Genomic DNA, 14516 nt, shown 5'->3' with positions numbered 1-14516 from the left:
TATATGTTTATTACATAAGAGTAGATTTCTATTTTATGATCTAACAACTTCAACTGCCTTTAGGTGAAAACTATTTTAGACGAGGTTCTGGAAAAGTTGCCAGAAGAGTACAACATGTCCGACATCACCTCTAAGACTGCTGAGCGCTCCCCGTACATCCTGGTCTGCTTCCAGGAGTGTGAGCGCATGAACATGCTCATCTCTGAGATACGACGCTCACTCAAGGAGCTCGACCTCGGACTCAGGGTTTGTCTATGCAGTATTTATATGTATCTCACATAACTCCCGTTATCTGAACCGCAGGGATTTCAAGTATTCCCAAAACCAAACGCTTTCTGTGCCCTTTTATATCATCTCTTCCCCTCATATGATTACATGCAGCCACGCAAAAGCAGCAGGACATTTACTGTGTGTTCATTAAGTTACAGGCTCCACAAACCTATGATAGTTAGAGGTTTTCTTTGTTTCTTTAGTTTTTTGAAGCAGTTTGTTATTCTTGAAATTCCTTTCAATGCAGATACAGTCACATCACATAGTGTCACAAATTGTATGTGGTTTACTGATTGATGATCATTAATAGATGTTTAGATTCATTGCTGTAGTAGCACTTGCTGGGTGTGTTTTCATGATGATAGAACAGTGACATGTGTCTGTCTCAGGGTGAACTGGCGATCTCCTCTGAGATGGAGAAGCTGCAGGCGGCCTTGTTCTTTGACAATGTCCCTGACACCTGGACCAAGCTTGCTTACCCCTCCATCTACAGCCTGGCTATATGGTGTGTCTACGTGTGTGTGTGTGTCTGTGTAAATATTGTATTGAGTTATATATTGGTAATACTGCTAAGGATGTAATTTATTGTTGTAATGTTTTGTGCATAAGGAATTAATTCCATGGTGTCCAGTCCATGCATACTAATGCATCCAAGTGTATGTGTGTGTGAGTCAGGTTCAATGACGTGTTGCAGCGTTGTAAAGAGCTAGACACTTGGACTCAGGATCTGTCTCTGCCCTGTGTCGTCTGGTTGTCTGGACTTTTCAACCCTCAGTCTTTTCTCACAGGTAAACACATATTTGTGCACACAGACACAGATCAGAAAGACAAAAAAAGCACGGACTAACACTGAACTTGTATGCAGATGCACCTTAGTAAATGTAGCTGCATTGTTCAATTCTTTTATATTTCTCCTCCTTTTTAGCTTTTCTTACCTTTAACCTCTCAAATGTATTGAACAATCTCAAGGTTTTTTCCTTCATATCACAGTTTTAGATATTTTATTTCTTGAAGATGGAGCTCAGTAATCCTCTGTCCTCTCCTCCTGTCCATGCTCTTCAGCCGTGATGCAATCTCTGGCGCGTAAGAACGAGTGGCCCCTTGATAAAGTGAACCTTACTGTGGACGTGACCAAGAAGTTTAAGGAGGAGTTTAACCAGCCAGCCAGAGAGGGTGCATACGTGTATGGACTTTACATGGAAGGTAGAACTCTGTTTTTCATTTCCCCTTTATTTTGAAGGAGTTCTCTCCTCTTAACCCACATGTTTCCACAGGTGCAAGATGGGACATTCAGTCCGGGGTGATCACTGAGGCGCGTCTGAAGGAACTGACCCCTTCCATGCCTGTCATCTCAGTGCGAGCTGTGCCCAATGACCGACACGAGACCAGGAACATCTACGCGTGTCCCCTCTACAAGACTAAGATCAGGGGGCCCACGTATGTCTGGACTTTCAGCCTCAAAACCAAGGAGCGACCCGCCAAGTGGGTTCTGGCCGGAGTGGCTCTGCTACTCAGTGTGTGAGACGTCAGGAGGCGGGACTGAGAGGTCAAGAGGGATTTATTTTACTGGGTGTATTATAAACTTTTTACTAGAGGAGGCAAACTGTATCACTATCAAAGCAAAATCACAGGAAGCGAATCTCTTTATTTTATTTTTTTATTGAAAAATGATAAAATATACAGAGAAATGCCAACAAAAGTCACGCGCTAGGTCACAGTTAGAACTGATAAAAGTCAAAGCATGTTTTGAACAAATCAAATCGACAAGCTACAAGATTCTCTACAAGCAGAAGGAAAAAACACATCTGACAGTGCTGCCTCATTAGAGCGGCGTTCAAGTGTGTTATTCAGTAACACTTGTACCTCTTACAGTATGTTATGCATCAGTTCTAATAGCACATTCAATTACACAGGTGAAATCATTCCGTCAACTTTACAAGACAACGTTGAATTGTCTTTTTGCTCCTTCACACTTCACAGTACACATGGGTGTAGTATTCATCCATTCAATAAAAAAAATCTAACAATAGAAATGTGTGTGTACCAGCTCGTTTTCAACTGGAGATTCTAGTGCACATACTGTAGCTCAGTATGTGCTGACAAGTCAAGATCATGCTAGTTTGGACTCCGTGTGTGTGTGTGTGTGTGTGTGGGTGTGTGTGTTTGTCCTAGTCACTGTCAGACCAGTCAAGCTCCATCATGTCCATGGCAGCAGTAGCCATGTTAATCTTGGTTCCGTGCCGCACACTGCAGCTCTTCACAGAGTTCTGATTGGACGAAGACCGCATGCTCACCTGCACCCCCGAGTGGCCGAGGACACCCACCTCGCCCCTGATCTTTTGGCTGGTGGCCTCGCTGAGGTCCCCCCTCCTGACGCCCTGGACTACGACTCCTACGTCACTCCTGCGACCCCTGACCCCAAGCTCACTCCTGACTCCTTGACCAACCACCTTCACCCCCAGGTCACCCATGTTCATATTCATGTCCATGTCCCCCAGTCTCTCCATGTCCCCCATGTCATCCATGTCTAAGGTGAGCATGTCCCCCAAGCCCCCCAGACTACCGTGGAGACCCTTGAACATGGTTGGGAGCCGCCCTCCATCAATCTTCAGCTCTCCCTCCATCCCTCTCTCATTGAGTTGTTCTATCTCCCACACTCCATCCTTCTCCTTCTCTATCTCCCTCTCCCTCTCCCCTTCTGCCTCTCCAAACCCACCCGAGTATCCTCGGACTATGGTCGTCACCCTGCTCCTCTGCATTCCCCCTCTCTCCCTGTCCCCTTCCTCCCAGGTCCTCTCCTCCCTCTCCACCAGGCCACCGGGGAAGCTGCGGAGCGTCACCTGCACTCTTCCTCCTTCCAGACTCCCACTATCCTGTCTCTCCCTCTGCCCCCAGCCTTTCTCCTCCAGAGTCCCTTCATCTTCCTCATCCTCCTCCTCTCCGAACCTCCCCTGTAACCCCCTGAGCATGGCGTGTAGCCTCCCGCTGTCGAGTGAGCCCATCCCCCTCTCAACCCCAGCGCTGCTCCCCCTCTCTGTGTCTCCGTTGCTGAGGGTTCGGAGGAGGCCGCTGACCCCGGTACTGCTGACCCCAGCACTGCTGAGCCCAGCACTGCTGACCCCTGTATTGTTGGAGTCCTGAGAGTGCGAGCGGAAGAAAGAACCAGTGGAGCCGATGGACATGGGGGTGAAGAACTGTTAGTCAGGTGAAGAAAGAGAAGGAGAGGAAGGTCAGGATCATAAAGAGCTATTGGATGACTACATATTCTTCATTCTCGATTTACTCACTGGTGAGATGTTGGAGCGCTCCATGAGTAAGGAGTTGGGACTGGGCGTCATGTTGGACCTCTCCATCAGCCGCTCCTCCCACAGTCGGAGCCTCCTCTCCCGCTCCTCCAGCTCCTTCTCTTTGGAGTAAAGTTCCCTCTCCAGCTTGCGGAGGCGCTCCAAGGTCGACTCAATTTCACACCTGTGGTGTTTACAGGTAGAGCACAGACAGAATGTCAATGAGCTGCTGGGTGCATGCTCTGCCTAAAGGCAACTATATTATTGTATTATTTAATTATGTACTTTATTAAAATGCTTACACTGACTGCCCAATTTCATATTAATTTTAAGATAATTGTTTTCACATATAAAGCACTGCATGGTAAGGTCCCTGCTTACATCGCTGACCTTCTCCATCCGTACAGAGCCAGCAGGTCACTCAGGTCTGATCAGAACTTAATGGTCGTAGCCACGACCCTGATTAAAAACTAAAAGTGATCGTGCTTTCATTCTTCAACAATGGAATATTCTCCCTACAGATTCACTTCCTGTAGTGCTTCCTTCCTTCCCTCCTTCCCTCCTTCCCTCCTTCTTTTCTTTCTTACTTCCTAACTTACTTCCTCACTTAGTTCCTTAGCTCCTTACTTAATTCCACCCTTACTTAATTTGTACAGCCTTATTTCCTTACTTCATTCCTTATTTACTTCCTATTCATTCTGTGCTTACTTCCTAACTTCCTTCCTTCCTTCATTCCCTCTTACCTTACCTAGTTCTTCCTTATTAATTATTTACTTTCTTCATGTACTGTATCCAGATGAACCTCTTTTTCAAACCCACTCTTATGATAACTGAATCCACTATGGGACGACATGTATTATTATTTAACAACAAAACTGCATTCGAAATTTTTGATCTTTGAAAATCCAACACATGCTGTGTCCAGTGCAATTAGTGTGACATAATAAATTAACTTTTCCTGCCGAATACAGTATTATGTGTTTAAGAAGTTATGCATGGCACCAGGTGAATAATATTTGACTGCAGTGCTGTCTATTGCCACAGTAGGTCACTGGTGGAGTCAGTGCGCTTGTGTAAGGGCTTGCACTCACTAACACAATCAGCTCTCACACAGCAACTAAATATAGATGAGAGATCTGTCACACAGCCATACCTCCTCCTATGTTCAGCTGTCCCTCCCTCTTCATTCGTCCCGCCCCTTCTCCTCCCTCACTGTCCCTCATCACCCGGCCTCCTCCTCCCCCTCTCCTTGTCCAAGCTTTTCCACCCGTACCCAAAACTTCACTGAGAATTGATTGCCTCGCTGCACTCATGCTAAATATTCACAGAATCTTGCACCTTCTCTCCTCTGCTCCATCCACCGCCCCTCTCTCTTGCTCTCTCTCTCTCTTTCCCTCTCTCTCACTCTCTCCCCCGTCTCCCCCCTGTCATCTGTTCACTCTTGTTTCCCCCCCTCTATTCTCCGTGTTTTAGATTTCACACAGACCCAATACATTTCTGTTCCTCCCTGAACCCTCTCTCCTCTTCTTGGGTTCACACTCAGTTTGTCCTCTGCCCCCCCCCCCCCCCCCCCCCCCGTCGCCTGTTGTTCTCCCTGTGGCGGAGCGAGGGCAGAGTGGAGTAGAGGAATCTCTTTCATGGACACTTTCCAGAGAGCTTATTATAGACTGAAGTAGAGCACAGGGTCACACATTCAGCTTCTCCCCTGAGCTTTAGACTCCACGGAGCTGTGTATAAGTGTGTGTATGCATGCAGTGATTCTATTGAACTTGGAAATTAGAGTTGATTCCTCGTTCTCATACATAATCACTGCTTCAATTTGTATGTCTGCAAACCTATGTCTGTGTGTGTTTGTTTTTGTGTACCTCCACTGGTCCTTGTTATGTAAAAAGGAATTACACTGGTCCGGTAATCTGCTGTCGTTGGCCATGGCCTCCAGGATTACCAGCATCTGCTTAAACTGCGGACGCTCCTGCAGGTACATGCATGCACACAGGTCCAAATAACTACACGTTATACTAGTTTTTAATATCTTTATACAAGCGAGCTATACTTTAATTTACTGTAAGATAATATTTGTGTCCTCCTTTATTTCACCTTTGGATCTGCTTGCCAACATTTCCTCATCAGTTCAGCAAAACTTGCAGGACAGCTGGTGGGGATGGTCAGTCTCTGGATATGCAGACACACAAACACAAGAAGCAGGAAACTTCAGTTTTTACAGATATCTGACCAGTTTCTTCTATATCAAAATAAACAGACTTTTAAAGCCTGTGTTTACTTAAAGTATTTATTTAAAACTAAAAAGTATATTAGTCCTGGTTGCTGTTCCATGAGGCCGCAGTGACACTTTGTTCTAAATCAGCATGCTGATGATGATCTGCACCAGATTTCATGACAACTTAAAATGGTTCCGAAGGCTGCTAGTGTGGTTAAACAACTTAGGTGCTTTAATCAGGATAATCAAATGTTGTGTTTGGAAACATAACAAAATTACCGCACAGCTTCTAACTCATTTTGAACTAGAATAGTTCAGTAAGGCTCATATATCCGCCAAAAAGACCCAAGTGTCTCCTTAAAGTCAATCAAGCTGCACCACATTTCACACACTCATAGATGTAGGTTCCCTAAATGTGTCTGACTTTAGATCCATGAATCACCGTGGAAATACTGTGGACCCTTATCTCACAATGTTGAAGATGTTGCTAAATTCGGTGCTGAGAGGAAACTCAATGTGCACCACACACTTCAAACCAATGATAAGAGCATAGTTTCACAAAACTACATTTACAGTAATGTCTAATATAGAATAACCTTGACTTTGCTAAGTTTGTCAGGAAATGTTTTTTTCATGTAGAAACAAATTGTTTCATGGCCTTTAACACAACCAGGCGAGGGGGACAACAACAACAACATATGACTTGGAGACTGTTACAAACATGTTTAATGGGTTTTTATCATTAAATTGTTTTTAACGTTGATCAGTTTTTGAATTTAAAATGTATCCTTTTCTCAGATTGACATAAAATATAAGAGAATATAAAAGTTTCTCATCTTTCTGTCAAACTTACTGAGATCCTGTCCCTGCCCTGAGATCCCATGACTATCGCTTCAGGTCTGAATGAGGCCAGACGGCCCCACAGCGCAAGTGGAAACAGTTTTCTGTGGGGATTAATCCTAAAATATCACAGGCCGTGAGTGGAGAGAGGGCAAGTCGGAGGGTCAGGAAGAGGTATCGCAGCGAAGGGGAAAATCAGAGGGAGACTGGGAGAGGGAAAGAGAGGGCGAGAGACAGTGAGTTATTTAGGGAGAGTATATTTTGGAGATTAGCCAGCGGCTACGCAGGATTCATGTTCTCAGAGTTGTTTGTTTCCCCGCGATGTGAGGGGGTGTGTGGCTGTCGGAGGGGATTCGGGTGCGTCAATAACTGAAACACATGCAATGTATAAACCATCATCCCCCCACCAGCCATACACCTTGTGAATCAAACCTCCTATGGCTTCAGCCTTTCTTCTTTCTCCACTTTCTCTTTCTCCACTCTCTCTCTCTCTCTCTCTTTCTCCACTCTCTCTCTCTCTCTCTCTCTCTCTCTCTCTCTCTCTCTCTCTCTCTCTCTCTCTCTCTCTCTCTCTCTCTCTCTCTCTCTCTCTCTCTCTCTCTCTCTCTCTCTCTCTCTCTCTCTCTCTCTCTCTCTCTCTCTCTCGTAAAGGCTTTAGGCGAGGGGGGGGGGGGGGTCTGGCCGAGCTCCACTGCTGTGTATCCAGGCCTTACAAGAGCAGAGAACTGACATCAGGCCTAAAAATACCCAGCCTCAGCCTCACCAGCCTCACAGTGGAAACCATGAGAGCATTGCATTGTTCCCCCGGCCTTCCCCAGCTCTGGTGGGTCTACACCATCGCAGGGTTTTCAGAAAGGTGTGCTCCCTGTGTGTTTGTGTGCATCTGTCTACCTTGTCTGTGTGAGAGACTGTGTGAGTGTGTGTGTGTGTGAGACTGTGTGTTTTACCTCTTGTTTTTCCACCACCAGCCATGCAACCTGCAGCCCTTCGAAGCCTTTGAAAGGAACCTCCCGAGTCAGCATCTCCCACAGCACCTGATCACAGAGCAGACTGTGGTGGTTCATTCAAACACACACGAGCACTTTAAGCCACATATAGGGTTTGTTTGTTTGCTTGTTTCCTTTGATAGTTCTAATGACATCTTATTAGAGGAGTTTCATTCCCGGCCTTACAAAACAAACATTTAAGGAGCACTCACCACGCCGTAGGAGTACGTGTCGCAGGTCTCGGACACAGGCAGGCTCTGAATGACCTCAGGAGCCATCCAGGGGAAAGTGCCCACCACGGTCATGTGGGTGGTGTGGGAGAGGAACTTAGAGGCCCCGAAATCACAAATCTGAAATTCCAACAGAGAGGACGAGAACACTTAGGACAAATAAGAATAAGAGCCGAAACTGAATGAACCCCATTCAGAACCAGATTAACTGCAAAGTAGATTTTCAGCATCCAAGGAATTAGCTTTGTTGTTTCTATTCTTAATAGACTAGAATAACCACGCTGCAGTTGTATGCCTCTCCAGTTTCCTTGTACATATTTCTATATTCTTTCGCAGATTCATATAAGGGTAATTTGACCTTTGACCCTTTGACATTATAACGTTTTCACTTTATCTTTGAGTCCAAGTGAGAAAAGATTAAACGTCGGAGAAATATTTTTCTGAGCTTTTTTGAGGCCACCATGACCTCTGACCTTTGACCAACGAAATCGAATCAGTTAATCAATAAGTCCAGGTGAATTGTACCAGATGCAATGAAACTCCCTACAGGCGGCCCTGGTGTACTGTGATCAAAACAACCCAAGGTCACATGACCAAAACAGTTCATCTTTGAGTCCAAGTGAACCTTTGTACCATATGTGAAGAGCTTCCCTCAAGCTGATCGTAAGGTATCATGTTCAAGAAATAACATATTTCATGATTACCTTTGACCTTTAGCTAACAAGACACTTTCCTCAAGGCGCTGCAGAGATATAACATTCACAATCACAGTAAACTTTGACCACCAAAATCTTATCAGTTCCTCCTTCAGTCTAAGTGAATATAAGGAATTCCCTGAAGGCATTCTTGAGATATCGTGTTCAAGGGAGCGGGACGGACGGACAACCCCAAACACATAATGCCTCCGGCCGCTGAAGCATAAAACCAGAGGGAAGAATGGACAGAACTTTAAGTATACGAGCAATAAGTGAAAAGGCAATATACAAATATACAATAAAGTGAAATATATAAATGTAAATAAATTATCAGATGATGCTCAATATGAAGATATGTGCAATAAGTCGAAGGTTGTTCAGAACATTACTGATATGTGGTGATAAGTGTCCATAAATATGATAATTATTACAAACCTTCAGGTCTTTGTCTGCTGTCATTACCACTGTAAAGAGAGAATCCAGTCAAATCCATGGGACATTAAATATTATTGTACAACAGACAGATGACACAATGATCTCATGTTCAGAGGTTAAAAAGGAAGTGTTGTTAATGTTACCGTTCCGTGACTTGAGGTCTCTGTGAATGACTTTGACTGGAGCTTCTGCGTGGAGGTAATGTATCCCTGAAGGAAAGACAGAGTATATTATGTTAGGGGGTTTATAATTTAACATTTATTTTGTGCTGATAGTTTGATTGTAAAATGTCAAACTTGCATATTTTGGGCTCAGCTTTTAACATGCTTTTTGTCAATCAAATTTCAGATAGTCTTTGTGACTTACATCTGTTCAATTACCTAAAAATGGAAAATATCCATCCACTTAATTTATTGGCACTGGTGTGATTTGCTAGCTTACCTATTTATTTATTTTACTTCCAAGAGTGAAAATCTTATTTCTTACATTATATCAGAGGCCAAAAACACATACATGTGCAGAAATACTTTGGACTTGTGTATAATTTTACGATCTTTACTTAATTCATTCATTTATGAATTAACTTGTTGCAGTGAATGACAAAATGTAGAGTCACATATTACAAATTAAGTTAAAACCTCTTGTACCCTGGTGATGGCACCTCTAAGCTGCTGGACTTTTGCAACCAGGAGATACAAGCCTGACATAAGGACATTTACTTTGTCTTATTCCCTCAGCTGTACCTTTGGCTATCTGTATGGCCCATGTCATGATCTGCTCCATGTCCATCTCCTCGCTCTGCTCACTGGAGAGGTACTCGTACAGAGACCCCCCGCTGGCATATTCTGTTAGCACACACAGAAACAGAGGTTAATATCAGAGAACAGTTATTGAAAGTGTTTCCGATTCACAAACACATTTTCATGGGCAGATGTGGTTCGGGAGGAAGAGCGGGTCATCCACTAACAAGGTGGAACACTGTTCCGTCAGTGTAAATGATGTGTGATGGAATAGTGCAGCATAGACAAGTGAATGTGTGTGAATATGTGAATCTGATGTATAATGTAAAGTGCTTTGAGTCATTAAGACCAGAATTCCTTAACTGGTTATTAAATGCTATAAAAACAGAGTAAAACATCACGATTGACCGGTGAGACTGACTCGAGACTGGTGCCAAATGTGTAAGATGGCGGCGGTGGTATCTGGGATATTTGGTTTCATTGTTGGATCGTGGGATGAATGGAGAAGCATCGTCATACTTTATAAACAGTTTATGATGTATATGCAGATCATTTTGGAAAGGAAACTGTCCAATGAAAGGCCTGTGTCGTCCAGTGAGTAGAAAAAGGGAAATCTTACTTTTAAAATGACTTAATGTTACAATTTACAATTTCACTGGGATGATAATCCACCTTCTGTCATTTATATTGACTGTAGTTTTTTGTATTTGTCTAGTTTTGTATTTTGTAACCTTTGTACTTCATGTTCAACTGCATCAACACCTAGACAGGTTCTGCAGCTGTGTGTCGGTGCTGTGTCGTGACCATATGACTTTGTCCAGGCTTATTACCACATGCAAACATGCTGGTCTCAGTTACAAATGTCCTGCCAGGAGACCCAGCACCAAGCAGCCATTAGAGTACACACCCATACTTCAAAACACACACATAAACACTGCTCTGCCATCTGAGCATGTGCTAACGTGTATGTGTAAGTGGCCCGTCAAGGATCAAATACGAACTAATATAGTTATACACAGACACACACACACACACAGACACACTAAACCCTAACCCTAGTTTTACAGGAAAGAACAGTCTGCTCAAAGCCTAACCCGACCTGATGTTGAGTATTTACGTGACGCCTTAAACCTACGGATAATAATTTCAGAGGATAACCTCTGTCCTGAATGAAGAAAGAGATTTAACAACCATATGTTCAGATTGTAGGTCCTTGTGAGAACATTTGAAAGGATGTATGGGTCACACACAGACAGATACACGCACACACACACACGGTTTCTGACCTGTGACGATGCCATAGTTGGGAGATTCCAGTACAGCTCCATAAAACTGAATGATGTTTTTATGACTCAGGACACTGAGAATCTCGGCCTTGACGAGGAGACGGGAGAAAGAGAAGCAGAGGAATATGCACAACTTTATTAGCAGGCAACTTTAGTTTCCTAATATCTGAACTAATGAAACACAACCTTTAAGAGAATAATCACCCCTGATTGGCTGGAACCTAAACGTGTAAACTAGATTCTGATGGCGTGTGTGGGACGTCGAGCTGTTGTCTGAGCCTCTGTCATACAACGGGTCGAGTCTCCAAACAAAAAACGTTCACACTGCCGCGACAAACATCTGAGTGACAAGTACTCCAGGTCATAACCTTTAGATATGTGGAATATGCAAACTGCTGCTTAACATAACATCCATTTTATGTCACATTAAGGCAACGTTAATAGTTTCTGAATATATGATTTTTCTTCCAAAGAGCAAATTTGTTTAATTATCATTTCTTCCATGTGTATTTTATCAGTGTACAAACATCAGTTTGTGTGTATGTGCAGTTTAAAATGTGTGATTACAGTAGTGGAAAGTAACCTTGAAGCACACAAACACCTCATTTCAGTACTATTTTAAGGTATTTTAAACCTATATACATTTCATATATATATAAATATATATATTGTATACTATATCAGTTAAATCAGTGCACTTATAAATATACTGTGTCATACAAAGCTCATCGTGCAATCATCTTGTACCACTGCACTTTTATTTGGTCCATAATATTGTATATATATTATATTGTACTGTAGTGGAGGGTCTACTTCATGTACTCATCTCTATATTTTTTATGCTTTATTGCCTGATTTTATTCTATTTTATACTTTCACCTGTTCTTTTAACTATCTGCTGCTTTAACTAGTGAATATCCTCAGCATGGAATCATGCTGATCTGATCTTACAGTTCAGAATTTACACTTTATATCTAGCTACATACTTTTCAGAGTTAACATAAAATCCTAATAATTTATAAACTGATTATGTTTTTATGTTTTTGTTTAAAATACTGTTCTCAAAATGTGATGAACAAGATATTTCTTACTATAATAGATCCTTATTAAGAATCCAATAATATAACACAGATATAATTTTGCATAATATGCACTTTTACATTTAGATTCTTCTGCACTTAAGTCAACGTTCAACTTGAATTTTAATTGAGTAAATATTGTGCTGTGTATCTATTCAAACTTAAATAAATACATGAATACTTCTTCCACTGCTGTTTGTGTAAATAAATCAGACAAAACATGTAAGGTGAGTGTGTTTAAAAGCAGTGTGGCATCGAAAAGACAGTTTCTCCCCTGATCCATCAGTCTGTATTTACATTAAAAGTGCACACACACACAGTTTAACACGCCTGCTCACTCTGCATGTGTTTGATATGTATATATATATATATATATATATATATATATATACAAGTGCATATATTAAAAAAATTTCAATAGTGTGTGTTATATCTGAATCCTTTCTGAAACCTGCTGCCACCAGAGTAACTGTAACATGATCGATTCCCCCACAGGTCGCCCTTAATCCTCCTGACACCGGCCTGTGAACTTGCTCCACCGCTCCACCACCACCTCAGTATTAATAACATGGAAGGAAATTTTGTTTGGATCGCCATCGAGGGGCTCGCACTCCACAGAGAATCACCCGGCCCGGCCTGGCCCCCCCCCCCCCCCCCCCCTCCCAGGTGACCACACACCTCGCCCTCGCATAAATAAAAGTGCTCCATCCACAAAAGAGCAGGAGGAGGTGGGTTGAGACAAAGAGTGGTATAAGGTTTAAGATAAACACATGTTCAACGGCAGGCAGGCAGGGGAGGAGGAGGAGGAGGCCTGTGGGTGTATGAGTTCAAAGAGAACCTGGGAAATTAGTGGAAACTGATTCATGATAAGAGCAGTGATGTGGATATTCATATTGTGTGTGTTTGTGTGTGTGTGTGTGTTCCTCACCTCTTTGTCAATCTTCAGGAGCTTCTTCACGGCCACCTCCTTGTCCTGGGAAATCCACAGGGCTCTGTAGACGCTCCCAAAGCTGCCTCCTCCACAGTTCTCATAGAAGAGCAGGTCCTCATGCTTTATCTGCACAAACGACGAGCCAGGGGACGACATGGCATACTGACTCACACACACATGCACACACACATACACCCACACACACAGAGAGAGAGAGCCCAGAAGCTCAAGCCCTCAGCCGCCGCTGCTGCTGCTCCAAAAGTATATAAATATATATACAATTCACGGATCAGTATGGAGAGAGTGAACGATGATGAATAAAGAGAAGTGGAGTAGTTTCCTCGGCAGCGTCGGAGTGGATGTTGTCAGTCAGCACGAGAGATTGCCAGAGGGAAGAGAGCAGAAGGTGCTGGAAAAGAGAGAGAGAGAAGTTTGCTCCCCCGTGAGTCAGGAAAAGTCGAAGCCCCTCTGTCACTACTAGACAAGGTATTACATTGCCCGGTAGTGGTGGTCCAGTGGAACTACAGTACAGATTAGGAACACACACACACACACACACAGCATGAGATGAAGGGGAGGTGAGTGTTTGAGTGTGTGTAAGTTACGGTTTGCAGTCAGTGCAGTCGGCCTGTAGCAGACACTGTTCAAATATGGTCACTGGCATGCAGGGCATTCCTCCTTCCTGGATAACTGTGGCTATATTAAGATCCCCCATACAACACACACACACACACACACACACGCACACAGAAAGATACAGATATACAGCTCTAACCTGTGGCCTCAGACATAGTAAATCAATCAGAAACAAGGACTGTCACATAAACCTAAATCCATCTCTCTCTCTCTCTCTATCTCACACACACACACACACCAGTGCAGCCAGACTGGGACGGTGCGTGTTACTCAACCCAACAGGAATGACCCAGTGACATCATTACGCAGGACGGCCATGGTGATATCACTGCGTGCAGGGACAGGTGAGATCAGCTTCGGGAAGTTATGACGACTTTCTGTTTGTTGACAGTAATACAAAAGTAGACTTGATCATGATTCACTGAGTAAAAAGCAGAAGCGTGACTAAAAGGCTGAAGGCTGTTACCCCTCAGAGGATAGAAGCGTTTGATGGAGTGGAAAAAAACATGAACTGATCAATTAATGAGTCCTGCTGCTTGGAATGCAAACATAAGGAAGACACCAAGCCACTACGGGAGGTTGTAGTGATCCCACATTTGAGATGTTTTGCTCTGGGAGGCCTACATGTGCACAGTAAATGTGCACAAAAGCAGTAAGGTGGAGAGACAAATCCTTAACCGACATATTTACCAGGGTATCCACAGCATCTCCAACTATTAGATACTGTACCTCCGCCGAGGAGGTTGTGTTTTCCACGCTGTCCGTTTGTTTGTTTGTTTGTTTGTCAGTATTATTACACAAGTACTACTAAACAGATTTCAGTGAAACCTTGTTGAAGGATGGGACATGGGCCAGGAAAGATCCATTAAAATATAGGTTACTTTTC

The 14516-nt window shown here is 43.3% G+C and overlaps 2 protein-coding genes across 2 annotated transcripts in view; one reads left to right on the top strand and one right to left on the bottom strand.

The window, feature by feature from the left end:
* dnah9l (dynein, axonemal, heavy polypeptide 9 like) overlaps positions 1-1812 on the top strand; it is a 34489-nt gene extending 32677 nt beyond the window's left edge. Inside the window, exons 84-88 of the mRNA XM_062404506.1 lie at positions 64-246; positions 660-775; positions 946-1058; positions 1333-1473; positions 1545-1812. Of these exons, the coding sequence (XP_062260490.1) occupies positions 64-246; positions 660-775; positions 946-1058; positions 1333-1473; positions 1545-1792 (801 nt within the window). The 3' untranslated portion in view covers positions 1793-1812. The remainder of the gene's footprint in view (positions 1-63; positions 247-659; positions 776-945; positions 1059-1332; positions 1474-1544) is intronic.
* Positions 1813-1913: 101 nt separating this feature from the next.
* LOC133968456 (mitogen-activated protein kinase kinase kinase 13-A-like) lies at positions 1914-13435 on the bottom strand. The gene is made up of 11 exons (XM_062404509.1): positions 12992-13435; positions 10985-11072; positions 9702-9803; positions 9102-9167; positions 8959-8987; positions 7811-7948; positions 7560-7646; positions 5652-5726; positions 5420-5526; positions 3558-3738; positions 1914-3464 (listed from the first exon to the last, which is right to left on the bottom strand). The coding sequence occupies exons 1-11, from the start codon at positions 13148-13150 to the stop codon at positions 2439-2441; spliced, it is 2058 nt and encodes a 685-aa protein (XP_062260493.1). The 5' UTR covers positions 13151-13435; the 3' UTR covers positions 1914-2438.
* Between the last annotated feature and the right edge of the window lie 1081 nt (positions 13436-14516).

Source organism: Platichthys flesus, chromosome 14 (genome assembly GCF_949316205.1).
Source record: "Platichthys flesus chromosome 14, fPlaFle2.1, whole genome shotgun sequence".
Classification (NCBI taxonomy): Eukaryota; Metazoa; Chordata; class Actinopteri; order Pleuronectiformes; family Pleuronectidae; genus Platichthys; species Platichthys flesus.
The sequence above is the reverse complement of the archived record's forward strand: the minus strand, read 5'-3'. Positions and strand labels throughout refer to the sequence as shown.